General features: G+C 65.8%; 4 protein-coding genes, 1 long non-coding RNA gene and 1 pseudogene across 6 annotated transcripts in view; all 6 read left to right on the top strand.

The window, feature by feature from the left end:
• Positions 1–1,971: 1,971 nt before the first annotated feature.
• LOC143171804 (class II histocompatibility antigen, M alpha chain) lies at positions 1,972–6,485 on the top strand. Its single transcript, XM_076360890.1, has 5 exons — positions 1,972–2,052; positions 4,408–4,668; positions 5,850–6,131; positions 6,201–6,326; positions 6,432–6,485. The coding sequence occupies exons 1-5, from the start codon at positions 1,977–1,979 to the stop codon at positions 6,434–6,436; spliced, it is 750 nt and encodes a 249-aa protein (XP_076217005.1). The 5' UTR covers positions 1,972–1,976; the 3' UTR covers positions 6,437–6,485.
• Positions 6,486–7,145: 660 nt separating this feature from the next.
• On the top strand, positions 7,146–9,023 carry LOC143171798 (class II histocompatibility antigen, M beta 1 chain-like). The gene is made up of 5 exons (XM_076360885.1): positions 7,146–7,514; positions 7,604–7,885; positions 8,314–8,592; positions 8,671–8,784; positions 8,884–9,023. Exons 1-5 carry the CDS (start codon positions 7,442–7,444, stop codon positions 9,015–9,017), a joined length of 882 nt encoding a protein of 293 aa, XP_076217000.1. The 5' UTR covers positions 7,146–7,441; the 3' UTR covers positions 9,018–9,023.
• Positions 9,024–9,643: 620 nt separating this feature from the next.
• On the top strand, positions 9,644–13,244 carry LOC143171801 (HLA class II histocompatibility antigen, DM beta chain). Its single transcript, XM_076360888.1, has 6 exons — positions 9,644–9,713; positions 11,293–11,574; positions 12,414–12,698; positions 12,780–12,899; positions 13,007–13,042; positions 13,129–13,244. The coding sequence occupies exons 1-6, from the start codon at positions 9,671–9,673 to the stop codon at positions 13,137–13,139; spliced, it is 777 nt and encodes a 258-aa protein (XP_076217003.1). The 5' UTR covers positions 9,644–9,670; the 3' UTR covers positions 13,140–13,244.
• Positions 13,245–14,629: 1,385 nt separating this feature from the next.
• LOC143171796 (class I histocompatibility antigen, F10 alpha chain-like) lies at positions 14,630–17,741 on the top strand. The gene is made up of 8 exons (XM_076360882.1): positions 14,630–14,748; positions 15,080–15,343; positions 16,152–16,424; positions 16,502–16,774; positions 16,857–16,958; positions 17,112–17,144; positions 17,443–17,475; positions 17,657–17,741. Exons 1-8 carry the CDS (start codon positions 14,673–14,675, stop codon positions 17,668–17,670), a joined length of 1,068 nt encoding a protein of 355 aa, XP_076216997.1. The 5' UTR covers positions 14,630–14,672; the 3' UTR covers positions 17,671–17,741.
• A 3,674-nt stretch (positions 17,742–21,415) lies between these two features.
• Positions 21,416–21,705, top strand: LOC143171812 (uncharacterized). The gene is made up of 2 exons (XR_012997220.1): positions 21,416–21,465; positions 21,591–21,705. It is a non-coding gene; the product is annotated as an uncharacterized LOC143171812 (long non-coding RNA).
• Positions 21,706–22,367: 662 nt separating this feature from the next.
• Positions 22,368–26,103, top strand: part of LOC143171790 (class I histocompatibility antigen, F10 alpha chain-like) — a 39,381-nt pseudogene continuing 35,645 nt past the window's right edge. Inside the window, exons 1-6 of the transcript XR_012997213.1 lie at positions 22,368–22,469; positions 23,034–23,297; positions 24,086–24,358; positions 24,436–24,709; positions 24,792–24,894; positions 25,048–25,080. The product of XR_012997213.1 is annotated as a class I histocompatibility antigen, F10 alpha chain-like (transcript). The remainder of the gene's footprint in view (positions 22,470–23,033; positions 23,298–24,085; positions 24,359–24,435; positions 24,710–24,791; positions 24,895–25,047; positions 25,081–26,103) is intronic.

Below are 26,103 nucleotides of genomic sequence, written 5' to 3'. Positions count from 1 at the left end.
CCACGACCGCGGTCGCCCCACGGGAAGCCCCAACCCCCTTCGTCCCCCACCCACGGGGGGGGATGGTGGTCCCTACCTCCCCCCCCACTCCACGGGCTCGCAGGACACGGGTGGGTCCCTGCCCCCCCCCCCCCGCCGTGACACAGCACTTGGGGCCCTGCCCGCCGCCGCCCCCGCGCGAACACCCAAACATGGCGCTTTTCGCCCCAAACCGCCGCCCCCGCCGCCGCGCACAAAGCCGCCCCGCCCCCCCGCTCCACCTGCCCGTCACCGCCGTCCTCGCCGCCCCATTGGCTGCCGCGCCGCCGCGGGGGCGGGACCGCGCTTGACTGACAGCTCCCCGCCGCCACGTGACCCCCCCCCGCTCCTCTATGGGGGGGGAAGGGCGAGGCCGCCCCCCCCCCCCCCCGTCACTCACCTGAGCCGCCCCCACGCGGGGCCGCGACCCCCGTCCCCGGTCCCGCTCCATCCGCCCCCGCTTCGCGCCCCCCCCCCCCCGCCGCCCGCCCCGAACCCCCCCGGTTTGGGGGCAAAAAAGCTAAAAAAAAAAAAAAACATCCCAGGGCAGAAAAGGGAGCCACGCGCTACGTCACCCGCGCCCCGATTGGCTCCCCGCCGTCACGTGGCGCCCCCGCGGCTCCCACGGCCCCATTCATGCCCCCCCCGCCCAGCCCGGCGGGGGCCCGCGCGTCTCCGCGGGGTCCTAGTGCCGGCTCCGCGGGGGGGGGAGAGGGGGTGGCGGCGCGCATGCGCGCTGCGGGCCTGCTGCAGCGGTGCAGCGGGTGCGCTACGGGGGTAGGGGGGGGTGCCTCCACGGGGGTCCATGGCAGTGCCGTGGGTGCCCCCACGGGGGTGCGGGGCATTGCAAGGGTGCACCCACGGGGGTCCACGGCATTGCGGGGGTGCACCGCTTGCATCCGTGGGGGTGTCAGGTATGGCGGGAGGCGTGGGGGGGGTACCCACGGGGGGGGGGGGGGGGTCGGGATTGCAGCAGAGCCCTGCACCCACTCAGGGGGTGCACGACGTCGTGGCGGGTGCAGTGCACTCACCTATGAGGGTGCAAGGCGTTGCAGCGGGTGCAGCGCGCGCTCCCGGGGAGCAAGCGGGTGCAGCGCATGCAGGGATGGGGTGCGCTGTGTTGCAGAGGGTGCAGCACGCAGGAATGGGGGTGCACTGGGTGCATTGCACGCAGAGGTGGGGTGCGTGGTGTTGCACAGAGCGCCGTGCACACAGGAATGGGGGTGCACCGGGTGCAGCGCGCACAGGGATAGGGGTGCAGTGGGTGCAGCACATGCAGGGATGGGGTGCACGGTGTTGCAGAGGGTGCAGCACACGGGAATGGGGGTGCACTGGGTGCACGGTGTTGCGCAGGGTGCAGTGCACACGGGAGTGGGGGTGCACTGGGTGCATTGCACGCAGGGATGAGGCGCGCGGTGTTGCACAGGGCGCAGTGCGTGCACTGGCAGGGTGCACTGGGTGCTGCAGCGGGTGCAGTGCGCGCAGCGGAGGGCTGCGGGGCGTTGCAGCGTGCCGTCACCGCCGGCGCCACGTCCCCGCCGCCGCCTGTCCCCCCATAACCCCCTGCAGCAGCAACACCCGGCGTGGAGGGGGGGGACGTGACCCAGGCCGGGGTGTCCCCTGATTAATAGAGGCCGGTTATTAATTGCTCCGCGGCGGCGCCACGCTAACAAATGCAAGCGATTGCAACCGCCACGCCGGGAGGGCCGGGAGCCGGGGGGGTCCCCGGAGGGGGGGTGTCCCATCCCCGTGGGGTGGGTGGGTGGGTGGGGGAGCACCCTGCCCCATGCCCAGACGCCTGGGTCCACTCTGTCACGGCACCCGGGCGCCGTGCGAGGTCCTTCTCCCCAGCAACAGGTGACAGGAGGCAGCTTGGCCCAGCCATTGGTGCCACGGCCAGGCCGCGGTGCCGGCACCCGGCAGCACCCGCCGGGTGCCGGGTGCCGGCTGTCGGAGGGATGGGTGCTGCGGGCGGGAGCAGGGTGCTGGTGGCCGAGCTGCTCTGGGTGGCTCTGGCCGCCGCTGTCACCGACGGTAGGAGGTCACGGGGCGGTGGCACCCCTGAGTGGGGGGGGGGACACGGGTGGGTGCGCTAGTGCAAAGGGGCGCGCGGTAGTGAACAGGGGAGGGGCTGCAAGGGGGGGGGGGCTGTGCACTAGTGCAAGGGGTGTGAGTGTGAGCAGGAGGGGGTGTGCACTAGTGCAAGGGGGCGTGCGTGGGGTGGGGGGGTGCAAGGGGGGGGCTGTGCACTTGTGCAAGGGGCTGCGCACTGGTGCACGGGGCATGAGTGTGAGCAGGAGAGGGTGTGCACTAGCGCAAGGGGTCGTGCATGGGGTGGTGGGCACGCTGGTGCACAGGGCAGGGGGTGCAAGGGAGGGTCGTGCACTAGTGCAAGGGGCTGTGCACATGGTTGTGTGTGCACTAGTGCAAGGGGTGTGAGTGTGAGCAGGAGGGGGGGGTGTGCTAGTGTACCGGGGCGTGCATGGGGTGGTGGGCGCGCTAGTGAACAGGGCAGGGTGAGGGGTGCAAGGAGGGGTTGTGCACTAGTGCAAGGGGCTGTGCAGTAGCGTACGGGGTGTGAGTGTGAGCAGGAGGGGGTGTGCACTAGTGCAAGGGGCTGTGCACTAGCGGAAAGCATGTGTATGTGTGTGTGCGGAACAGGAGCAGGCAGAGTGCGTGCGTGTGCGCAGAGTGTGTGTGTGCATGCAGAGTGTGCGCACGTGCACGGTGATGTGCACATGCACTGGGTGCACGTACAATGCACGTGCATGCAGAGCGTGTGTGTCCTCGCACAGTGTGTGTGCACATGCAGTGAGCGTGCATGCAGAGCGTGTCCTTGCACAGTTTGCGTGCACACGCAGTGTCTGCAAGCACTGTGTGCACACGCGCACACGGAGCGTGTGTGTGTCCTTGCAGTGTGTGCGCATGCAGAGCGTGTGTCCATGCACAGTGCACGTGTGCAGGGGCGCGTGTGCGCACTTGCAGCACGTGTGCACATGCAGTGTGTACTTGCACAGTGTGTGCAAGCACCGTGTGTGTGCACGTGCAATGAGTGTGCACGCAGTGTGTGTGTTCTTGCGGCACGTGTGCGCGTGCAGAGCGCGTGTCTTTGCACAGTGTGTGTCCACGTGCAATGCGTGTGCACGCAGAGCGTGTGTCCATGCAGAGTGCACGTGTGCATGGGAGTCTGTGTGCACTTGCAGTGCGTGCACACATGCAGCGTGTGCAAACACCGTGTGTGCACACGCAGTGAGCGTGCACGCAGGGTGTGTGTGTCCTTGCAGCGTGTGTGCATGCAGAGTGTGTGTCCATGCACAGTGCACGTGTGCATGGGCGCGTGTGCGCACTTGCAGCACGTGTGCACATGCAGTGTGTACTTGCACAGTGTGTGCAAGCACCGTGTGTGTGCACGTGCAATGAGTGTGCACGCAGTGTGTGTGTTCTTGCGGCACGTGTGCGCGTGCAGAGCGCGTGTCTTTGCACAGTGTGTGTCCATGTGCAATACATGTGCACGCAGAGCGTGTGTCCATGCAGAGTGCACGTGTGCATGGGAGTCTGTGTGCACTTGCAGTGCGTGCGCACATGCAGCGTGTGCAAACACCGTGTGTGCACACGCAGTGAGCGTGCACGCAGGGTGTGTGTGTCCTTGCAGCGTGTGTGCATGCAGAGCGTCTGTCCATGCACAGTGCACGTGTGCATGGGCGCGTGTGTGCACTTGCAGGGCGTGTGCACATGCAGCGTGTACATGCACAGTGTGTGCATACATGCAATGAGCGTGCACGCAGTGTGTGCAAGCACCGTGTGTGTGCGCATGCAATGAGTGTGCACGCAGAGTGTGTGTGTTCTTGTGGTGTGTGTGTGCGCGTGCAGAGTGTGTGTGCGCATGCGGAGCGCCTGTCTTTGCGCAGCGTGTGTGCACATGCAATGGGTGTGCACGCAGAGCATGTATCCTTGCACAGTGAGCATGTGCAAGCAGAGCACGTGTCCTTGCACCGTGTATGTGCACGTGCAATGAGTGCGCACGCAGAGCGTGTGTGTCCTTGCAGTGAGCGTGTGCACGCAGGCTGTGGGCCCATGCAGAGTGCACGTGTGCACGGGAGCGACAGGCAGTGCACGCGAGCACCGTGGGTGCGCACACGCAGTGAGTGTGCACGCAGAGCGTCTGTGTCCTTGCACAGTGAGTGCGTGCGTGCAGAGCGTGTGCCCGCGCACCGTGCCTACGCCCGCGCAGCCCTCGCCCCCTGCCCACCGTGCAGGCGCGTGCCCCTGCCTGCACCCGCCGTGGCGGTGCCGGGCGCCCTCCTGCCCGCACCCCTGCTCTTACCCTGCTGGGGCGGCGCTGGACCCCTCCTGCCCGCACCCCTGCCCACACCCCTGCCCTGCCCGCAGAGCCGCCGGCGCACACCCTGGCCGAGGTGCTCTTCTGCCAGCCGGCCATGCCCTCGCTGGGGCTGGCGCTCGCCTTCGACGCCGACCAGCTCTTCTGGTTCGACTTCCCTGGCTCCCGCTGGACCCCCCGTCTGCCCGACCTCCCCCCGTGGCCCCCCGCCCTGGAGCCCCCTGCCCAGCTCCTCCACGACGCCACGCTCTGCCAGGACCTGCGCCGCAGCCTCACCGCCCTGGCCACTGGCTTGCTGCCGGAGTCGAAGGGTAGGTGACATCGTGGCCCCCGTCCCTGCCCGTCATGTGCCACCACCCGCCGGGTGCCACCGGCGTCCCTTCGATGTGGTCCTCCACAACGTCCTCATCTCTCAGTTGGATGGAGCTGATGGATGGACCGTTAGGTGGATGGGGGATTGGGTGGATGGCGGCGTCTGGAGAGCCGCGGTTGACGGCTCCGTGTCCGGACGGAGACCGGCGAGGAACGGCGTCCCTCAGGGCTCCGTACCGGGGACCGGTACTGCTCCGCGTCTTCCTCAACCCCGTAGACGGTGGGATCGAGGGCACCCTCGGCAAGTTTGCGGATGACGACCCCCCCCCGCCCCGAGCCGAGTGGGGCGGTTGATGCTCCAGAGGGAAGGGAACCATCCAGAGGGACCCGGACAGGCTGGGGGGGGGGGGCCAGGTGAACCGCAGGAGGTTCGAACAAGGTCAAGCGCAAGGCCCCGGGCGGGGGCAACCCCAATCACGGACCCAGGCTGGGGGGGGGGGGGGCGAAGGGACGGAGAGCGGGGAAGGACTCGGCGGATGAAAAGCCGGACGCGAGCCGGCAACGTGAGCCAACCGTCTCCCGGGCCGCTTCGGAAGCGGCGTGGCCAGCGGGTCGAGGGAAGGGGATGCTCCCCCTCCGCTCCGGTGAGACCCCCCTCCCCACGCCCGGAGCAACCGCGTCCGGGGTGTGGGTGGGGGGCCCTCGGGACAAGAAGGACGTGGCCCTGTCGGAGCGGGTCCAGAGGAGGCCACGGAGCTGATCCGAGGGCCGGAGCACCTCGGCCGGGAGAGCTGGGGTCGGTCAGCCTGGAGAAGAGACGGCTCCGGGGAGACCTCGCGGTGGCCCCTCAACGCTCACGGGGACGGAGTTTTCGACGGGGCCCGTAGCGATAGGACAAGGGGGGGAACGATTTTAAGCTAAAAAAGGGTAGATTTAGGTGAGAGCTAAGGAAGAAACGTCTTACGCTGAGGGTGGTGAGACACCGGCCCAGGTTGCCCAGAGAGGTGGTGGCTGCCCCATCCCTGGAAACGTTCAAGGTCAGGTTGGACGGGGCTCTGAGCAGCCTGATCTAGTTGGAGATGTCCCCGCCCACGGAGTAGATGACGTTCAAAGGTCCCTTCCGACCCCAATGATCCTTTGATTGATTCTATCCCACCTCGTCCCTTCTCGACCGCTGCAGGTATCCCGGTGGCCGATGTCTTCACGGTGCGACCGCCGGTGTTGGGTGAACCCAACACGCTGGTGTGTATGGTGGGGAACATCTTCCCGCCGGCGGTGGAGATCAGTTGGCAGCTGGACGGGATCCCCGTCACCCAAGGGGTCACCCACACCCACTACACCCCCACGGATGACCTGGCCTTCATCCGCTTCTCCTACCTTCCGGTGACGCCCGCCACCGGTGACATCTACACCTGCATCGTCACCCGCGAAGGGGACAATGCCTCCGTCATCGCCTACTGGGGTAGGTGCGGGGACGGGGACGCTGGGGGACACTAGGGCCAGCTGTGACCCCCGCTGTGTCCCCCCGTAGTGCCCCAAAACCCCGTCACCTCTGAGGTGCTGGAGACGGCGCTGTGCGGCGCCGCCATGGCTCTGGGCATCCTCCTGGCGCTGCTCGGCATCGCCATGATCCTGGTGTCACGCCGGAGCGCCCACGGTAAGGCCCGGACGCCGGGGTCCCCCCCGGTGGGGAGGGGGTGGGTGGGGGTGGGGTGAGGAGGGGCTCGTCACCAAATCCTCTGTTGTGTCCCTCCCCCTCCAGGTTGAGCACGGGACGGTGCAGAGGCTGGCGCCGCTCGGTGCAGGAGTGGAGATGGCGGCGAGGGGGGGGGAGGGAGAGGAATAAGCCCTCCCCTCCCCCCCCCCCCCCCCCCCGCAGCGATTAAACCCCTCGTCTGTGGCTGCGCCCCATGTCCTCGTCTGTCCCCAATCCCGCACTGTGGTGGCTTCTCTGCTGTCTGATACTGGGGTTGAGCTGGATCGCCCCCCCCCCTCAAAGAGCCGTCCCCAGAGGCGTGCCTCAGTTTCCCCACTGGGGAAGGGTGGAAGGGAGGAGGTGGCCGTGGGGAGGACACGGTGGTGGCTTCTCTGCTGTCTGATACTGGGGTTGGGCTGGATCACGTCTCTCCCCAGAGCTGTTCCCAAGAGGCGTGCCTCAGTTTCCCCGCTGCCAAAGCGCGGGAGGGTGGGATGTGGCCGTGGTGGTGGCTTCTCCACTGTCTGATACTGGGGTTCAGCTGGATCGCACCCCCCAAAAAGCCATACCCAACAGACGTGCCTCGGTTTCCCCATGGCCAAAGGGTGGGAGGTGGCTGCAGCGGTGGCTTCTCTGCTGTCTGATCCTGGGGTTGAGCTGGACCGCACCCCATCCCCAAAGAGCCATCCCCAGGGGCGTGCCTCAGTTTCCCCACTGCCAAGGGGTGGAAAGGGGGGAGGGGGGAAGTTGGCCACAGGGAGGACATGGTGGTGGCTTCTCCGCTGTCTGATATTGGGGTTCAGCTGGATCGCACCCCCCAAAGAGCATACCCAACAGGCGTGCCTCAGTTTCCCCACTGGGAAAGGGGCACTCGAGGTTCCTGCGGTGCCAAGCCCGGCCCTGGGCACAGTCCACTCAGGGCAAAGCCCTGCACCACCCATCGCCGGTGACGCAGGGTGCCGGGGCCAAATGCCTGGGGACAAGCCCTGAGGAGGAGGAGGAGGAGGGAGCTGGCTGGCAGCGGGGATGAAGGCAGGGCACCGTGGGGAGAGGCCGGAGCTCGCCTGCCACACCGGATGCACCGGCACCCACCCCCGGCCATGGGGGTGCTGGGGGTGCTGGTGCTGGTGCTGAGCTGCCAGGAGGCAGGTAGGATGTGGGGGGACATGGGGGTACAGCGGATTGGGGGGGGGGTCCAACCCCTGGGGACCGTGGCCACCCCCATGTCCCCCTCGTAGCCGCCTTCCTGGTGCATGTGGCCAGCTCCTGCCCGCTGGCGGCCAATGGCTCCGCGCTGGCCTTCGGCTTCACCCTCATCTTCAACAAGAACCCGCTGGTCTGCTACAACCCCGACGCCCGGCACTTCGTCCCCTGCGACTGGGGGCTGCTCCACGGTGTCGCCGGCCTGGTGGCCACCTTCCTCAACAACGACACTGCCTGGGTGCAGCGTGCTGAAGACCGGCGCCAGGCTTGCCGCGACCTGGCCACCCACTTCTGGGCCTCCACGGCTCTGCGGCGGAGTGAGCCCTGCAGCGCGTTGCACGGGCATTGCACGGGGCGTTGCATGGGGTGTTGCATGGGGTGTTGCACAGGGCATTGCATGAGGTGTTGGATGGGGAATACATGGGGACACTGCACGGGGACGTTGCACGGGGATGTTGCGCGGGGCGTTGCATGGGACATTGAATGGGATGTTGCACAGGGACGTTGCATGGGGACATCGCACGGGGAATGCACGGGGATGTTGCATGGGGACATTGCACAGGGCATTGTACGGGACATTGAGTGGGGACGTTGCACGGGGCGTTGTACGGGACATGCGCAGGCACACGCACGGGGACATTGCACGGGGACATTGCACGGGCCGTCACATCAGCCACTGCGCAGGACACCACGTGGGGTGGGGAGGGGACCGTCACCGCTGCTGACGGTCCCCTCCCCACCCCAGCACCACCCCAAGTCCGCATCGTCCCCGTCCCCCTCCCCAACACCCCGAACGCCGTCCTCCTCACCTGCCACGTCTGGGGCTTCTACCCCCCCGAGGTGACCGTCCTCTGGCTGCACAACGGGGACATGGTGGCCACCGGGGACACCACCAAGCTCCTGCCCAACGGCGACTGGACCTACCAGACGCAGGTGACCCTGATGGTCACTGCCAAGGCTGGGGACACCTTCACGTGCTCCGTGCAGCACGCCAGCCTGGACCGGTCCCTCCAGGAGGACTGGGGTGAGCACAGGTGACGGGGACGTGGCACCCGCATGCCTGGGTCCCCAGTGGCTCAGCGCGGCTGCTCTGTCCCCACAGGTCCTGGCTTGTCCCTGGGCTTGATGGTGAAAGTGGTGATGGCGGCGGTGATAATGACCCTGGGGCTGGTGGTCTTCGCTGCTGGCACCTTCATCTACTGTCGCCAGGCTCCGGGTGAGGGACATGCATGGGGACACACGTGTGTGGCATGTGGGGGACACGGCACCCACCTGAATTAGGGGTGTCCCTAATTTGTCTTCTTACATCTGCCAGGTCCTGGTCCTGGTCCTGGTCCTGGTCCTGGTTCATGTCCTGGTCCTGGTCCTGGATCTGGTCCCAGTCCCGGTCCTGGTCCCCATCCTGGTCCCTCCGTGGCCACGTGTGACCATGCAGTGACCAAACTCTGAGCTCCCAGCCCCGGGGCAGAGCCCCCCCCCTGCAGCAGACGCGGAGCTCAGGGTGCCGGGACTCCCACGGACCCAGCCTGGGGGTGCCCGGTCAGGGGGGGACCCCTTCAGCCCCCCCCCCCCCCAAATAAAAACATTTGTGATCCCCATCCCTGAGTGGCTTTGTCCGTGGTGACCCCTCACGGGTGGGTGGGGGGAGGCTCCCAGTGCTCCCAGTTTGGAGGCAGAGGGGTTACTGGGAGGGGGGAGGGGTTAGCGCTACACGCGGAAGCGGTGTTGTGGGGGGAACACGGACCCCTGGGGTGCAACCAGCCTGGACGCCTGAGTCCCCAGCCCGATTTGGGGGGGGGGGGGTGTGGGTGTGTGTCACAGCAGGGTCCTCATGGGACAGTGACCCCCGGCATGGGGGTGGCAGCGTGGGGACAAACCGGGGTGACACCCCGCTGCCACGCTATGTCCCGGCGGTGGCAGCCGCCCGGGCGTCCTGCTCTGGCAACCGGTGACGCCTGTCCAGCGTCAGCCCGCATTGGGTGCCCGATGTCCCCCCCCCGCCCCGGGGCGGGGTGTGGGGTGCCGGGGCCGGGCCGTGGGGTGCCAGGCGGGTGGCCGTGCCGGGGCAGAGCGCGGCTGGACGCCCCCGGGCCCACCCCGCCATGCTGCTGCTGCTGGGCCTGGCCCTGGGTGCCCGGGGGGCAGGTGGGGCCGCGGGTGGGGCAGGGGGATTAGGGACCCTGGGGGTGATTGGGGTGGGGGGGGCTTCGCCCCATGAGACCCCGGGAATGCATTGGCTCAGCCCCACGGGACTCTGGGGACAGTCGGGGGGGGGGGCTTTGCCCCATGAGACCCCAGGCATGGGTTGGGGGGGCTCAGCCCCACGGGACTCTGGGGACAGTCTGGGGGGGCTCAGCCCCATGGGACACCAGGGATGGCTTAGGGGGGGGCTCAGTTTTGCAGGACCCCAGGGATGGTTTGGGGGCCTTGGCCCTGCAGGACCCCAGGGACAGTTTGGGGGGGGGGGGTCTCAGCCCTGTTGGATGTTGGGGACAGCTGGGGGGTGCTCAGTCCCATGGGACCCTGGGGATGGTCCGGGGGGGGGGAGCTCAGCCCTTTGGGACCCCAGGGATGCTTTGTGGGGGGCTCAGCTTTGCAGGACCCCAGAGATGTTTTGGGGTGGCTCAGCCCCATGGGACCCCAGGGACGGTCTAGGGGGCTCAGCCCTGTGGGATGTTGGGGATCGTTTTTGGGGGGGGGGGGGGCGGCTCAACCCCGAGGGACTCAAAGGATGGTTTGGGGGGGCTCTGCCCCATGGGACCCCGGGGACAGCCTGGGGGGCTCATCCCTGCTGGATGCTGGGGATGGTTTAGGGGGGACTCAGCATTGCAGGACCCCAGGAATAGATTGGGGGTGCTCTGCAGGACCCCAGGGACAATCTTGAGGTTCTCAGTCCCATGGGACCCCAGGGACAGTTTGGGGTGCTCTGCCCCTGAAGATGGTTTGGGGGGGGTGTCTCTGTCCCAAGGCTGCTGGGTGACCCCGTGGGGATGGCTTGGGGGGGCGGGGTGTGTCACGTCATGGTTGATGGGTGATCCCATGGGAACCCCAGGACACTTTGGGGGGGCTGGGGATTGACCCAAGCGGGGCCAAGTGTGGGGGGAACATGGGGGGGTACGGGGGACAGGTGGGGACAAGGGGATGGATGGAGGGCTGGGGACGGATGGAGGGCTGGGGAGGTGGAGGTGGATGGAGGTGTGGGGTTGGATGGAGGCATGGGCAGTGATGGAGGGATAGGGATGGACGGGGATGGATGGAAGGATGAAGATGGATGGGGTGGATGAAGGGATGGGGACGGATGGAGGGATGGGGAGAAGGAGATGGGTGGAGGTGTGGGGTTGGATGGGGGCACGGAGAGTGATGGAGGGATGGCGGTGGATGGGGTGGATGGAGGGATGGGGAGATGGGCACGGATGGAGGGATGGAGGAGTAGATGAAGAGATGGCGACGGATGGAGGGATGGGCTCGGATGGAGATGGATGAAGGGATGAAGGTGGAAGGAGGGCTGGGCCTGGATGGAGGGAGGAGCACAGACAGACGGATGGAGTCAGCTGGGGAACAGATGGAGGGATGGGGGTGGTGGGGATGGATGGAGAGGTGGAGATGAGATGGATGGAGGGATGGGGATGGATGGAGGGATGGGGACAGACAGACGTGGATAGAGACACGGGGATGGACAGAAGCACCCCAGGAGATGCCGCTTACCCCCGCGTCCCCCTTGTAGGCGCCTTCCTGGTGCACCTGGCCAGCTCCTGCCCGCTGGCGGCCAACGGCTCTGTGTTGGATTTCGACTTCGCCCTCATCTTCAACAAGAACCCGCTGGTCTGCTACGACCCCGACGCCCGGCACTTTGTCCCCTGCGACTGGGGGCTGCTCCGCTCCTGCGCCACCCACCTCGCCACCTTCCTCAACAACGGCACCGCCTGGGTGGAGCGCGCCGAGGCCCGACGCCGGGCTTGCCACGACCTGGCCCCCCAGTTCTTGGCCTCCACGGTGCTGCGGCGGAGTGAGCCCTGCAGCGCACGGGGGCTTTGCACGGGGCCATTGTGCACAGGGGCTTCGCACGGGGACGTGGCATAGAGTGTTGTGTTGGGGGTGTTGCACCGGGGTGTTGCATGAGAAGCTTGCATGGGGTGATGCATGGGGCGTTGCATTGCATGGGGATGTTGCACGGGGACGTTGCATGGAGCATCGCATGGGGCATTGCACGGGGACATTGTGGAGCACATTGCACGGGGATGTTGCACAGAGCATTGCACAGGGCTTTGCACAGGGCATTGCATCGCACGTTGCATGGGGATGTTGCATCGGGACATTGCACGGAGCCTTGCACGGGGCATTGCATGGGAGTGTTGCATTGCACATTGCATGGGGATGTTGTATGGGGATGTTGCATTGCACGTTGCACGGAGCATTGCACAGGGCTTTCTAGGGGGGCGTTGCAGAGTGCATTGCATGGGGACGTTGCACGGAGCATTGCATGGGGCACTGCAAGGGGGTGTTGCAGAGCACCTTGCATGGGGACGTTGCATGGGAACATTGTACGGGGCATGGCACGGGGGCATTGCATTGCACGTTGCACAGTGATATTGCACGGGGCTTTGCACGGGGACATTAGAGTGCGTTGCATGGGGACATTGCACGGGAACATTGCACAGAGCATTGCACAGGGCATCGCGTGGGGGTGTTGCATGGGGACATTGCATGGAGCAGTGCCCAGATCTTGCACGAGGCATCGCATGGAGCATTGCACAGGGATGTTGCATGGGGACATCGCATGGGGACATCGCCCGGGGTGGGGAGGGGGCTCACACCAGCACTGACCGTCCCCCCTCCCTGCTCCAGCGCCACCCCAAGCCCGCATCATCCCCTCCAAGACAGGCAATGCCCGGGCGCCCGTCCTCCTCACCTGCCACGTCTGGGGCTTCTACCCCCCTGAGGTGACCGTCATCTGGCTGCACAACGGGGACATTGTGGGCCCCAGTGACCACCCCCCCATCTCCGCTGTCCCCAACGGTGACTGGACCTACCAGACACAGGTGACCTTGATGGTGGCCCCGGTGGCCGGGGACACCTTCACGTGCTCGGTGCAACACGCCAGCCTGGACCAGCCCCTCCTGGAGGACTGGGGTGAGTCGGGGCGGGGAAGACACCGACCAGGACACCCGGGTCCTTGCCACGTCGCTGCTCACTCCCACTGTGTCCCTGCAGGTCCCGGCTTGTCCCCAGGGTTGACGTTGAAGGTGGCCGCGGCCACCGTGGTGATGGCGTTGGGGCTTGGCTTCTTCATCGCCGGCGTCTACCGCTACCAGGCCAGGCCACTGGCACCGGGTGAGTGGTCGAGGAGGGACAGGGATGGGGACAGTGGCCTGGTGGGGACAGGAACAGTGGCCTGGGGTGACACAGACCTTCCTCACACCCTCTACTCACTCTTGCAGGTTACACTCCCCTCCCCGGAGACAACTACCCCGCAGGTAACAGCACATCCAGCCTGTCCCCCGTCCCCTGTCCCCAAGGGACGCGTCACCCCTTCTGCCACCCCATGTTCCCCCCCCCCCAGGCAGCATCTGAGGACTCCCGGGACCTGAGGACCTCCCAGCCCCGACGGTCCCCCCTAAGTCCCCGTCACCCCGGGGGTGACGCCGCGGTGCCGACAATAAAGATGCTCCGTGGCGATGGGCTGGTTTTGTACGGGGGCTCCTGCGTCGTCCCACCGAGGGGAAGGGCTGCGGGGACACACACACACACACAATGTGGCACGAGCGGGGCTGGGCACAAGCGATGATGTGTACGCCGGGCATGAGAGATCCTGGGCACAAGCAATGCCGGGCACCGGAGATGCTGGGCACGAGCAATGCCTGGGCACGAGCAATGCCTGGGCACGACCATCTAACCAATTCCTCACCCATCGGACAGTCCATCCATCAAATCCGTATCTCTCCAGTTGAGAGAGAAGGCTGTTGTGGGGGACATTATGTATCTGGGCAGGAGTGACAATGTGCACTGGGCATGTGAGATGCCGGGCAAGAGCGCTGCCAGGTGTGAGTGATGCTGGTCGTGAGGGACACTGGGCACAAGCCATGCCGGGCATGAGGGATACTGGGCACAGGCAGTGCCAGGCACAAGTCATGTCGGGTACGAAGGACATCGTGCACGGGGCACGAGTGATATCTGGGCACGAGTGACATTGTGCACCCGGGCACGTAAGATGCCGGGCAGGAGTGCTGCCAGGCATGAGTGATGCCAGGAACAACGGACACCGAGCACAGACAGTGCTGGGCACAAGTGATGCCGGGCACGAGGGACAGGGTGCACAGGCAGGGCCAGGCACGAGGGACACGGGGCACAAGGAGTGCCGGGCACAAGCGATGCCAGGCAGGAGGGACAGCGGGCACAGAGTGCCGGGCACGAGGGACACTGGGCACAAGGGGTGCCGGGCACAAGGGACACTGGGCGTGCGGGACACCTCCCACAAGCCCCGGGGGGTGCCCACACTCCCCGGCATTATTTTACCGTTTTCCCAGCTCTTTCACCCATAAGGCCCCAGGGCGGCAGAGCCGGGGTGGGGGGGTGGGGAGAGCCGTGGGGTGCCGGACACCTGGGTCCTCCCCCCGGGGTGGGCAGGACGCCGGGGTCCCGGGGTGCCCCGGGGGAAGGGGACAAGACCGGGGCCGGGGGGAGGGGGGGCTGCGGCTTGGGGGGACCCAGGGGTGACCCCGGCCTGGGGCGGGACTCGGGCCCTGAGGAGGGGGCCGGGGGGGCTGAGGGCTGAGCTGCCCCGTGGGGGGTCCCGGCTCGAGGGTCCCCGGGCGGCTGCGGGGTCCCGGCGGGTCCCGGGGGGGTCCCGGGGGTCGCTGTCCCCGCCCCGCCCCGCGCTGCCTCCGGCGCTTTCGCTTTCGCTTCTCCCAACCTGCGGAGCCGGGATCTGCCGGGCGCCCGGTGACGTCCGAAGCGGCTCGGGCTGCCATTGGCGGGCGGGAGGCGGCGGCGCCAATCGCGGGGAGGGGCGGGGCTGGAGCCGGGGCTTGGGGCGGGGCGAGGCTCGGCGGGTCAGTGCGGGAGCGGAGCGGGACGGAACGGAACGGAACGGAACGGAACGAAACGATGGGGCCGTGCCGGGCGCTGGGCCTGGGCCTGGGCCTGGGTCTGCTGCTGGGGGTCCTTGGCGGGGCGGCGAGCGGTGAGCGCGGGCGGGGACCCGGGACCCCCCTGCACCGCCTTTCCCGGGCACCGGGGGTCCCCCACCCCCTAGACCCCCCTTTCCTTGGCACCGGGACCCCCCGGGCTCCTTTTCCCAGGAACCAGGACCCCTGTCCCGGGCGCACCTCGCTCCCCAACATCCCCCCACCGGTCACCTCTCCCCTGAAGCTGCCCCCCCCCCGCCCCGATCTGCTCCCCTGGGACCCCCACCCAGCCCCGCTGCCCACCCCTGCCCCCTGGGCACCCTCACCCCTGTCGCCCCCCAAGCCCCCCCGCCCTCCCACCTCTCACCACCCCCCGTGTCCCCACAGGGCCCCACTCCTTGCGCTACTTCTATGTTGCGGTGTCGGAGCCCGGCCCGGGGGTGCCGCAGTTCGTAGCTGTGGGAGACGTGGACGGGAACGTCATCTCCCGCTATGACAGCGAGATGGGGAGGACGGTGCCTGGGGCGGACTGGATGGCAGACAACCTGGATCAGCAGTACTGGGACAGCGTGACCCAGACCTTCCAGCGTGCTCAGCAGAGTAGACAAGTGGACCTGGGCACGCTGCGGGGCCGCTACAACCAGAGCAGGGGTAAGTGGGGGCTGGGCTGGGGCTCCGTGGGGCTGGGCTGGGACTCCGTGGGACGGGAGAGTTCTTGCCCCCCGCCCCCCCCTCCAAGATCCTGCCCTGCCCCATGTCACTGCCCCGGGTTGTGCCGGCCCTTCCCTGCCTGGTGGCATTATCAGAGGGCTCCCAGGCCACCCTGTCCCCCAGCCCGAGGGGGTCCCGGGTGCCCTGTCCCAGCCCCACAGTGCTTGGGATCCCTTGTCCCAGAGCCGGGGGGGGGGGCGCTTCTGGCCACCCCAGCCTTTCCCAACCCACCCCCACAGTGCCCAGCACCCCCATCCCAGGACTGGGAGGCTCCTGGCTGCCCCATCCCAGCCTCTCACTCTCCCTGCAGCTCCTGGCTGCCCTGTCCCAGCCCCCCGCCATCTGCACGGCAGTTGAGACCCCCAGAACCAGAGGGGCTCCCGGGCTCTTGCCCTCCGCATGGTGCTCAGGCCCCCCATCCCAGAGCCAGAGGGGCTTCCCCCACCCCATCCCATCTCCTTGTCCCCCCCCATGGCATTCGGACCCCATCCATCACTGTCCCAGGGTGCCATGGGGCTGGGTGCCAGCCTAGCCACGCCCTGGGTGCAGGGGGTCTGCATCATGGCTTTACATGACCCCCGAGTGCTGTGGGCCCCGGGCAGGACGGGGGGCAGCCCTTGTGCTGGTGCCCGATGCCCCCGGGCTTCACACAGGGCTGGAGTGAGGGGAGCTGCCGGAGGTTCTGTGCTCCACTGAAGGCCCAGGGCTGTGGCAGCCCCCCAGCCCCGTCTCCCTGGTCGTGTTTCAGGGGCTCACACGCTGCAGGAAATGTACGGCTGTGACCTCCTGGAGGGCGGTAGGAGCAGTGGGTTTTATCAGATGGCCTACGATGGGAGGGACTTCATCGCCTTTGACATGGGCACGATGACGTTCACCGCGGCTGACGCGGCAGCACAAATCACCAAGAGGAAGTGGGAGGACGAGGGTGTCCCTGAGCGGCAGAAGCAGTACCTGGAGAACATCTGCATCGAGTGGCTGAGGAAGTACGTGAGCTACAGGCAGGCCGCGCTGGAGAGGAAAGGTGAGGGTGAGATGGTGACCCTGGGGACCGGCCAGCATGGGTGTGTGTGCCGGTCCTCACCGCCACCCCCTCCCCAGAGCCCCCCACGGTCCGAGTGTCGGGGAAGGAGGACCAGGGGATCCTGACCTTGTACTGCCGCGCTTACGGCTTCTACCCACGGCTCATCACCATCAGCTGGCTGAAGAACGGCAAGGTCAGGGACCATGAGACCGAGCGGGGCAGCATCGTGCCCAACAGCGACGGCACCTACTACACCTGGGCCTCCATCGTGGCCCGCTCGGAGGATAAGGACAAGTACCGGTGCCGTGTGGAGCATGCCAGCATGCTCGAGCCCGGCCTCTTCGTGTGGGGTGAGCCCTGTGGCCTTGGGCACGTGGAGCGGTGGGCTGGGGTGGTTCCCCTTCCCCTCCTCACAGTCCTGCCCTCCCTCAGAGCCGGAGTCCAACGTGTTCACCATCGTGCTGGCGGTGGTTGTTGCCATCGTGGCTGTCATCGTCATCATCGCCGGGTTTGCCTTCTGGAAGTACAAATCGGGTAAAGCACCGGGGCCGGCGAGGCAGAGGGGTGCGGGAGGAAGGCAGGGCCTGGGGGGCCATGAGGGGCTGCAGGCACGAGCCGCTGCCCTCTGGGCAGCCCTGAGCCTGGCGGTGAAGCGCGGTGGATGCTGATGCCTCTTTCTCTCTGCAGAGAAGAAGAAGAAGGGCTACGGCATGGCGTCAAGTGAGTACTGGCGGCAGGTCTGGCTCCAGCCGCTGCCCGGTGCCGGGGCGGTCTCGTGGCTCTGGTTTGTGGCCGCTGCCAGCATTTCCCAATCCCCGTCCTCCCTGTGCTGCCCCTCTTTAAAGCCCTGTAGTGGGGACGTATGGAAGAAGTCGTGTCTCCCCTCTGGTGCTCACGGTGCCATGCTCCTCTCCCAGTGGGTGCAGCGCGGCCGTGGGTCCTGGGCTGGCTCCTGGCACGTGCACCGTGCCCGTAGTGAGCACGGGGCTGGCAGCTCACGGCTGTTTCTCTCTTGCAGGCACGGATGGGGAGTCTGGCGGCTCGGGCACAGGTACGGTGTGGGACCAGGGCGGGGTGGACGGGGCGGCCCCAGGTCTCCGTGCTCCCCCATGGGACCTGCAGCCGGAGCACCACGAGGCTTGCGGGAGGGGGTCACCGAGGCCCCCAGAGCAGAGAGTTGGGGAGAGGTCCGTGGCCCTGGGTGACACTGTCTCCTCCTCCCGTCCCTGCAGCCATCACCGCCTAACCACTCCATGAGGGACCGGCACGTGGCTGGATGCGGCCCCCTGCCCTCTCACCGGCTGGACGCAGACATGTGCTGGAGGAGGCTGGGAGCTGCCTGCAGAGAGAGCTTGTCACGCTGCGCCTGCCCACCCCCGGCTACGGTGGTGGCTCTTCTGGCTGGGCGAACTCCCTATTTTCCGATGCTTTTAAAATTGAGCACCACAATTATTATTGATTTTTTTTTTTTTGGTGGTTTTGTTGGTTTGGGGTTTTTTGTTTTTCTTTTTAAATTTTGAGGTTGTAATGGATTTCTTTTGCGTGTGTACATTTCCTGGCGCGCACAATAAATGCTGGTCCCCACCCTGCGGCGGGCTGTGCCTCCTCTCCCCGTGCCTGGGCTGCTCTTGCAGCCTCGGGTCGAGGGCTGTGCTGGTTTTGGCTGGGATAGAGTTGATGTTCCTCATAGCAGCCCAGCACGGTGCGGTGTTTCGGATTTGTGACCAAAACAGCGTTGGTAACACAGCGGTGGATCTGAACAGCGTTGGCAACAGCGTCGAGGTCCCCCCCTGCCCCCCCCACCCCCAGCTGCATAGATGGGGGTTGCACAAGAGGTTGAGAGGGGACACGACCGGGCAGATGACCCAAACTAGCGAGAGATGTTCCAGGCCGTATCATAGCGTACTCGAGGATAAAAAGGGAAAAGAGGGGGTTGAGGGGGATCGGCCAGCTTTTTGTTGGGAAGTGGCTGGTCATCCATATCCCCGCGGCAGGTGGTGAGCTCTGAGGCCAGGCAAATGGGCACTGAGAAGGTCTCCTGCGCTGAGGTCACACACACTGACGCGGAGAAGGTCTCTTGCTCCGAGGCCACGCGGACGGGCGCTGAGAAGGTCTCCTGGTCTGAAGCCGCGCAAACTGGCTCTGCGAAGAAGGTCTCTCGCTCTGAAGCCACACGAGCAGGCGCTGAGGGGAAAGTCTCCTGCTCTGAGGCCATGTAGACGGGCGCCGAGACGAACGTCTCCTGGTTTGAGGTGACACAAACGGTCACTGCGACTAAACCAGGGACTCGCCTCTGAGCTCTAGTAGTTACTCTTGCAGTCAAGGAGCCACAGTGGAAGTGCACACAGTGGACTCTTCCCCTGAGGGGGCAGAGGCAGAAACGACGTGGTCCCTATCCCTGAGCGGGCTGCGAGACACAGGGAGCGATTTTGTCCATCAGGCAGGTGAAGACGTTTGCTCCCTGGTTGCTCCCATGCTGGGGTGGTGGGGCTGACAGGCTGGAACTAGAAGGTAGGGAAGCCCAGCAGCTGGGATCCATTGCTAGGGACTGAGGGATTGATGGATCGGAAGAGGGGCAGCCACCCACAGCCTCTGGAGGTGGCTCTTGTTGAGCGTGAAGGCAAAGTATCCTCTCGCGGAAGATCCTGTAACCCAGCGAGGTGAGTGGTCTACCAGCGAGGGAAGGTATCCAGTACCTGAGAGCATTCGTGGCGGTCTACAGTGATGCGGACAATAATCGGGCCCCCAAATATCGGGATGGCATCCAGCGCACACAGTCCGTGTGGCGGATGTTTGCACGGAGCACACCGACGTGCGGCACCAACCCAGCCGTGGTGGACTGGGCAGATGTTGAGGTGCCAACTGGCCATGGAGTGATCTGCCAGCTCCAGCGATTCAAGGAGAACTTCTGTTCCCCCTTCCCACCACGGGGCTTTGTCTCCGCTGTGGACAGACCGTTCCCCAAGGTCCGGCCGCTCGAAGAGAAGGCGGAGAATCTCCCTCCTTGCGCCTACAGGGCAGCATCTCAGCTACCAGGAGCCTGCTCAACGCAACGGGGACCGTGGGCGCACGCCATGTGCCGCCTGGTGGGGTTCTGTCTGCGTGACCATGGGGAGGACACGAGGAAGTGGGGCGGTGCACCTACCTCGCTCCTGGAAGCCCATGTACGAGAATTGTGGGGAAAAAACAGTGGCGAAAAGGGATGACCCAGGCAGATTGCTGCTGCAGTTGCTGTCGAGCAATTCCGCAGGGCTGAGGACACATAGAATCATTTGAGTTGGAAGGGACCTCTAAAGGTCATCTAGTCCAACCCCCTGCCATGGGCAGGGACATCTTCAACTAGATCAGGTCACTCAGAGCCCCGTCCAACCTGACCTGGAATGTTTCCGGGGATGGGGCATCCACCATCTCTCTGGGCAACCTGGGCCGGTGTTTCACCACCCTCAGCGTAAAAAATTTCTTCCTTCTATCTAGTCTAAATCCACCCCCCTTTAGTTCAAAGCCATTCCCCCTTGTCCTGTCGCAACAGGCCTTGCTAAAAAGTTTGCCCCCCTCTTTTTTAGAAGCCCCCTTTAAGTACTGACAGGTTGCAAGAAGGTCTCCCCGAAGCCTTCTCTTCTCCAGGCTGAACAACCCCAACGCTCTCAGCCTTTCTCCATAGCAGAGCTGTTCCATCCCCCTGAGCATTTTCGTGACCCTCCTCTGGACCCGCTCCAACAGGTCCGCGTCTTTCTTATGCTGAGGGCTGCAGAGCTGGACGCAGTGCTGCAGGGGGGGTCTCTCAGAGCAGAGCAGAGGGGCAGAATCCCCTCCCTCGACCTGCTGGCCACGCTGCTTTGGATGGAGCCCAGGGTACGACTGGCCTTCTGGGCTGCGAGCGCCCATTGCTGGCTCATGTCCAGCTTTTCATCCCCCAGTACCCCAAGTCCTTCTCGGCAGGGCTGCTCTCCATCCCTTCATCCCCCAGCCCGTATCGATACTGGGGGTTGCCCCGACCCAGGTGCAGGACCTTGCACTTGGCCTTGTGAAACCTCATGGGGTTCACACGGGCCCACTTCTGGAGCTTGTCCAGGTCCCTCTGGATGGCATCCCGCCCCTCTGGCGTGTCGACCGCACCACTCAGCCTGGTGTCATCTGCAAACTTGCTGAGGGTGCCCTCGATCCCACTGTCTATGGCATTGATGAAGATATTGAACAGCACCGGTCCCAATACGGACCCCTGCGGGACGCCGCTCGTCACCAGTCTCCATCTGGACATTGAGCCGTTGACCACTACCCTCTGGACATGACCATCTAACCAATTCCTCACCCACCGGACAGTCCACCCATCAAATCCGTACCTCTCCAGTTTAGGGAGAAGGCTGTTGTGGGGGACATCATGTACCCGGGCACGAGTGACAATGCGCACCGGGCACGTGAGATGCCGGGCAGGAGCACTGCCAGGCATGAGTGATGCCGGGCACGAGGGACAGCGGGCACAGGCACTGCTGGTCACAGGCAATGCCTGGTGAAAGAGATGCCGTCCATAAGGGACAGTGGGCACAAGCGTTGCCGGGCACAAGTGATGCTGGGCACGAGGGACACTGGGCACAGACAGTGCTGGGCACAAGTGATTCTGGGCTCAAGGGACAGGGTGCACAGGCAGGGCCGGGCATGAGGGACACCGGGCACAAGGAGTGCCGGGCACAAGCGATGCCAGGCGGGAGGGACACCGGGCACTGGCAGTGGTGGGCATGAGGGACACTGGGCACAATGATACCGAATATAAAGAAATACTACGGAGACATACGGTTCCCTTTGTCGAAACAAAGGAGCTAAATGCTCCGTGGATGGACAGACTGGACATTCCGTAGGGAAAAGGAAGCCTTGAGCCTCTGTGCACAGGGCTGGAACAGATAAGGAGGTTCTGCTGAAATCAGCGAGTTAGTGCAGCTGGGCCAAAGGACAAACTGTGCAGGTGAAAAGACTGAGCTCAACTAGCGGATGCGGTGAGGAAGACTATGGATGACCACCAGAGGACCCTGGAAGACCACCAATGAACGTAAGAGCGCATGTCTCAAAGACTTTTACATGCGTTAACGAGTTCCAGGAAATAACATGAATATGCTAATCATTTCTCGGAAACCTAATGAATATGTATATTCTGATTGTACATAACTCCCACAGCTGAGCAGCTCGGGGCGCACACGGGGCAGAGCGCACAGATCCCCTGTGCGCCCGGCGCCGCAATAAAGAATGCCTGCTCTCTGAAACTCCAAATTGAGTCTTAGAAAGAGTTTTTCATCTGCCGACTTAGGGTAACACAAGGGGGGCCGGGCACAAGGGACACTGGGCGTGCGGGACACCTCCCACAAGCCCCGGGGGGTGCCCACACTCCCCGGCATTATTTTACCGTTTTCCCAGCTCTTTCACCCATAAGGCCCCAGGGCGGCAGAGCCGGGGTGGGGGGGTGGGGAGAGCCGTGGGGTGCCGGACACCTGGGTCCTCCCCCCGGGGTGGGCAGGACGCCGGGGTCCCGGGGTGCCCCGGGGGAAGGGGACAAGACCGGGGCCGGGGGGAGGGGGGGCTGCGGCTTGGGGGGACCCAGGGGTGACCCCGGCCTGGGGCGGGACTCGGGCCCTGAGGAGGGGGCCGGGGGGGCTGAGGGCTGAGCTGCCCCGTGGGGGGTCCCGGCTCGAGGGTCCCCGGGCGGCTGCGGGGTCCCGGCGGGTCCCGGGGGGGTCCCGGGGGTCGCTGTCCCCGCCCCGCCCCGCGCTGCCTCCGGCGCTTTCGCTTTCGCTTCTCCCAACCTGCGGAGCCGGGATCTGCCGGGCGCCCGGTGACGTCCGAAGCGGCTCGGGCTGCCATTGGCGGGCGGGAGGCGGCGGCGCCAATCGCGGGGAGGGGCGGGGCTGGAGCCGGGGCTTGGGGCGGGGCGAGGCTTGGAGGATCGATGCGGGAGCGGAGCGGAGCGGAGCGATGTGATGGGGCCGTGCCGGGCGCTGGGCCTGGGCCTGGGCCTGGGCCTGGGTCTGCTGCTGGGTGTCCTTGGCGGGGCGGCGAGCGGTGAGCGCGGGCGGGGACCCGGGACCCCCCTGCACCGCCTTTCCCGGGCACCGGGACCTCCCCGGTCCTCCCTTTCCGACCACCCCGGTCCCCCTCCCCGGGTAGCAGCACCCCCCCTGAGGCCGCCCCCTCCCCGTTCCCCGTTCCCGGGGTCCCGCTGGGCTCTGGACCCTCCTTTCCCGGGAACCGCCCCCCCGCCTTGCCCCGGACCCCCTTCCCGGTCCCCGGCCCCTCCCCCGGGTCTGCTTTCCTTGTCACCGGGACCCCGCTGCACCCCCCCCGTTCCCGGGCACCCCCGGTCCCCCACCCCCCTGACCCCCCTTTCCTTGTCACCGGGACCCCCCGGGCTCCCTTTCCCAGGAACCAGGACCCCTGTCCCGGACGCACCTCGCTCCCCAACATCCCCCCACCGGTCACCTCTCCCCTGAAGCTGCCCCCCCCGCCCCGATCTGCTCCCCTGGGACCCCCACCCATCCCCGCTGCCCACCCCTGCCCCCTGAGCACCCTCACCCCTGTCGCCCCCCCAAGCCCCCCCGCCCCTCACCGCCGCCCGCATCCCTGCAGGGCCCCACTCCTTGCGCTACTTCATTGTTGCGGTGTCGGAGCCCAGCCCGGGGGTGCCGCAGTTCGTAGCCTTCGCAGAGGTGGATGGGAACGTCATCGCCCGCTATGACAGCGAGACGGTGAGGATGGTGCCTGTGGCGGACTGGATGGCAGACAACCTGTATCAGCAGTACAGGGACAGCGTGGCCCAGCTATCGCAGCGTGCTCAGCAGAGTAGACAAGTGTACCTGGGCATGCTGCCGGGCCGCTACAACCAGAGCGGTGGTGAGTGGGGGCTGGGCTGGGGCTCCGTGGGACAGGAGAGTTCTTGCCCCCACCCCCCCCCGATCCTGCCCTACCCGATGTCACTGCCCTGGGTTGCGCCGGCCCTTCCCTGTCTGGTGGCATTATCAGAGGGCTCCCAGCCACCCTGTCCCCCAGCCCGAGGGGGTCCCGGGTGCCCTGCCCGAGCCCCACGGTGCTTGGGATCCCTTGTCCCAGAGCTGGGGGGGGGGGCGCTTCTGGCCACCCCAGCCTTTCCCATCCCACCCCGACAGTGCCCAGCACCCCCATCCCAGGACTGGGAGGCTCCTGGCTGCCCCATCCCAGCCTCTCGCTCTCCCTGCAGCTCCTGGCTGCCCTGTCCCAGCCCCCCGCCATCTGCACGGCAGTTGAGACCCCCAGAACCAGAGGGGCTCCCGGGCTCTTGCCCTCCGCATGGTGCTCAGGCCGCCCATCCCAGAGCCAGAGGGGCTTCCCCCACCCCATCTCATCTCCTTGTCCTGCCCTATGGCATTTGGGAGCCCACCCCAGCCCCTCGCTGTCCCAGGGCACCATGGGGCTGGGTGCCAGCCTAGCCACGCCCTGGGTGCAGGGGGTCTGCATCATGGCTTTACATGACCCCCGAGTGCTGTGGGCTCTGGGCAGGACGGGGGGCAGCCCTCGTGCTGGTGCCCGATGCCCCCGGGCTTCACACAGGGCTGGAGTGAGGGGAGCTGCCGGAGGTTCTGTGCTCCACTGAAGGCCCAGGGCTGTGGCAGCCCCCCAGCCCCGTCTCCCTGGTCGTGTTTCAGGGGCTCACACGCTGCAGGAAATGTACGGCTGTGACCTCCTGGAGGGCGGTAGGACCAGTGGGTTTTATCAGATGGCCTACGATGGGAGGGACTTCATCGCCTTTGACATGGGCACGATGACGTTCACCGCGGCAGACGTGGTGGCAGAAATCACCAAGAGGAAGTGGGAGGACGAGGGTGCGGCTGATCGACGGAAGCAGCGCCTGGAGAACATCTGCATCGAGGTGCTGAGGAAGTACGTGAGCTACGGGCAGGCCGCGCTGGAGAGGAAAGGTGAGGGTGAGATGGTGACCCTGGGGACCGGCCAGCATGGGTGTGTGTGCCGGTCCTCACCGCCACCCCCTCCCCAGAGCCCCCCACGGTCCGAGTGTCGGGGAAGGAGGCCCAGGGGATCCTGACCTTGTACTGCCGCGCTTATGGCTTCTACCCACGGCTCATCACCATCAGCTGGCTGAAGAACGGCGAGGTCAGGGACCATGAGACCGAGCGGGGCAGCATCGTGCCCCAACAGCGATGGCACCTACTACACCTGGGCCTCCATCGAGGCCCGCTCGGAGGATAAGGACAAGTACCGGTGCCGTGTGGAGCATGCCAGCATGCTCGAGCCCGGCCTCTTCGCGTGGGGTGAGCCCTGTGGCCTTGGGCACGTGGAGCGGTGGGCTGGGGTGGTTCCCCTTCCCCTCCTCACAGTCCTGCCCTCCCTCAGAGCCGGAGTCCAACGTGTTCACCATCGTGCTGGCGGTGGTTGTTGCCATCGTGGCTGTCATCATCATCATCGCCGGGTTTGCCTTCTGGAAGTACAAAATGGGGTAAAGCACCGGGGCTGGCGAGGCAGAGGGGTGCGGGAGGAAGGCAGGGCCTGGGGGGCCATGAGGGGCTGCAGGCACGAGCCGCTGCCCTCTGGGCAGCCCTGAGCCTGGCGGTGAAGCGCGGTGGATGCTGATGCCTCTTTCTCTCTGCAGAGAAGAAGAAGAAGGGCTACGGCACGGCGTCAAGTGAGTACCGGCGGCAGGTCTGGCTCCAGCCGCTGCCCGGTGCCGGGGCGGTCTCGTGGCTCTGGTTTGTGGCCGCTGCCAGCATTTCCCGATCCCCCATCCTCCCTGTGCTGCCCGTCTTTAAAGCCCTGTAGTGGGGACGTATGGAAGAGGTCATGTCTCCCCTCTGGTGCTCACGGTGCCATGCTCCTCTCCCAGTGGCTGCAGCGCGGCCGTGGGTCCTGGGCCGGCTCCTGGCACGTGCACCGTGCCCGTAGCGAGCACGGGGCTGGCAGCTCACGGCTGTTTCTCTCTCGCAGGCACGGATGGGGAGTCTGGCGGCTCGGGCACAGGTACGGTGTGGGACCAGGGCGGGGTGGACGGGGCGGCCCCAGGTCTCCGTGCTCCCCCATGGGACCCGCAGCCGGAGCACCACGAGGCTTGTGGGAGGGGGTCACCGAGGCCCCCAGAGCAGAGAGTTGGGGAGAGGTCCGTGGCCCTGGGTGACACTGTCTCCTCCTCCCATCCCTGCAGCCATCACCGCCTAACCACTCCATGAGGGACCGGCACGTGGCTGGATGCGGCCCCCTGCCCTCTCACCGGCTGGACGCAGACGTGCTGGAGGAGTGTCCTGGTTTCGGCAGGGATAGAGTTAATTTCCTTTCTAGTAGCTGGTACAGTGTTTTGGATTTAGGATGAGAACAAAGTTGATAACACACCGGTGTTTTAGTTGTTGCTAGGTAATGCTTACACTAGCCAAGGACTTTTCAGCTTCCCATGCTCTACTGACCGAGAAGGCTGGAGGTGCACAAGAAGCTGGGAGGGGGCACAGCCAAACTGGCCAAAGGGACATTCCATACCATGGGACGTCATGCGCAGTACATAAACTGGGGAAAGCTGGCCGGGGAGGGCCGCTGCTCGGGGACTGGCTGGGCATCGGTCAGCGGGTGGTGAGCAATTGTACTGTGCATCACTTGTTTTGTGTATTATTATTATTATTATCATATTATTATTATCATTTTATTTCAATTATTAAACTTTTTA

This window comes from Aptenodytes patagonicus, chromosome 31 (assembly GCF_965638725.1).
Source record: "Aptenodytes patagonicus chromosome 31, bAptPat1.pri.cur, whole genome shotgun sequence".
Classification (NCBI taxonomy): Eukaryota; Metazoa; Chordata; class Aves; order Sphenisciformes; family Spheniscidae; genus Aptenodytes; species Aptenodytes patagonicus.
The sequence above is the reverse complement of the archived record's forward strand: the minus strand, read 5'-3'. Positions and strand labels throughout refer to the sequence as shown.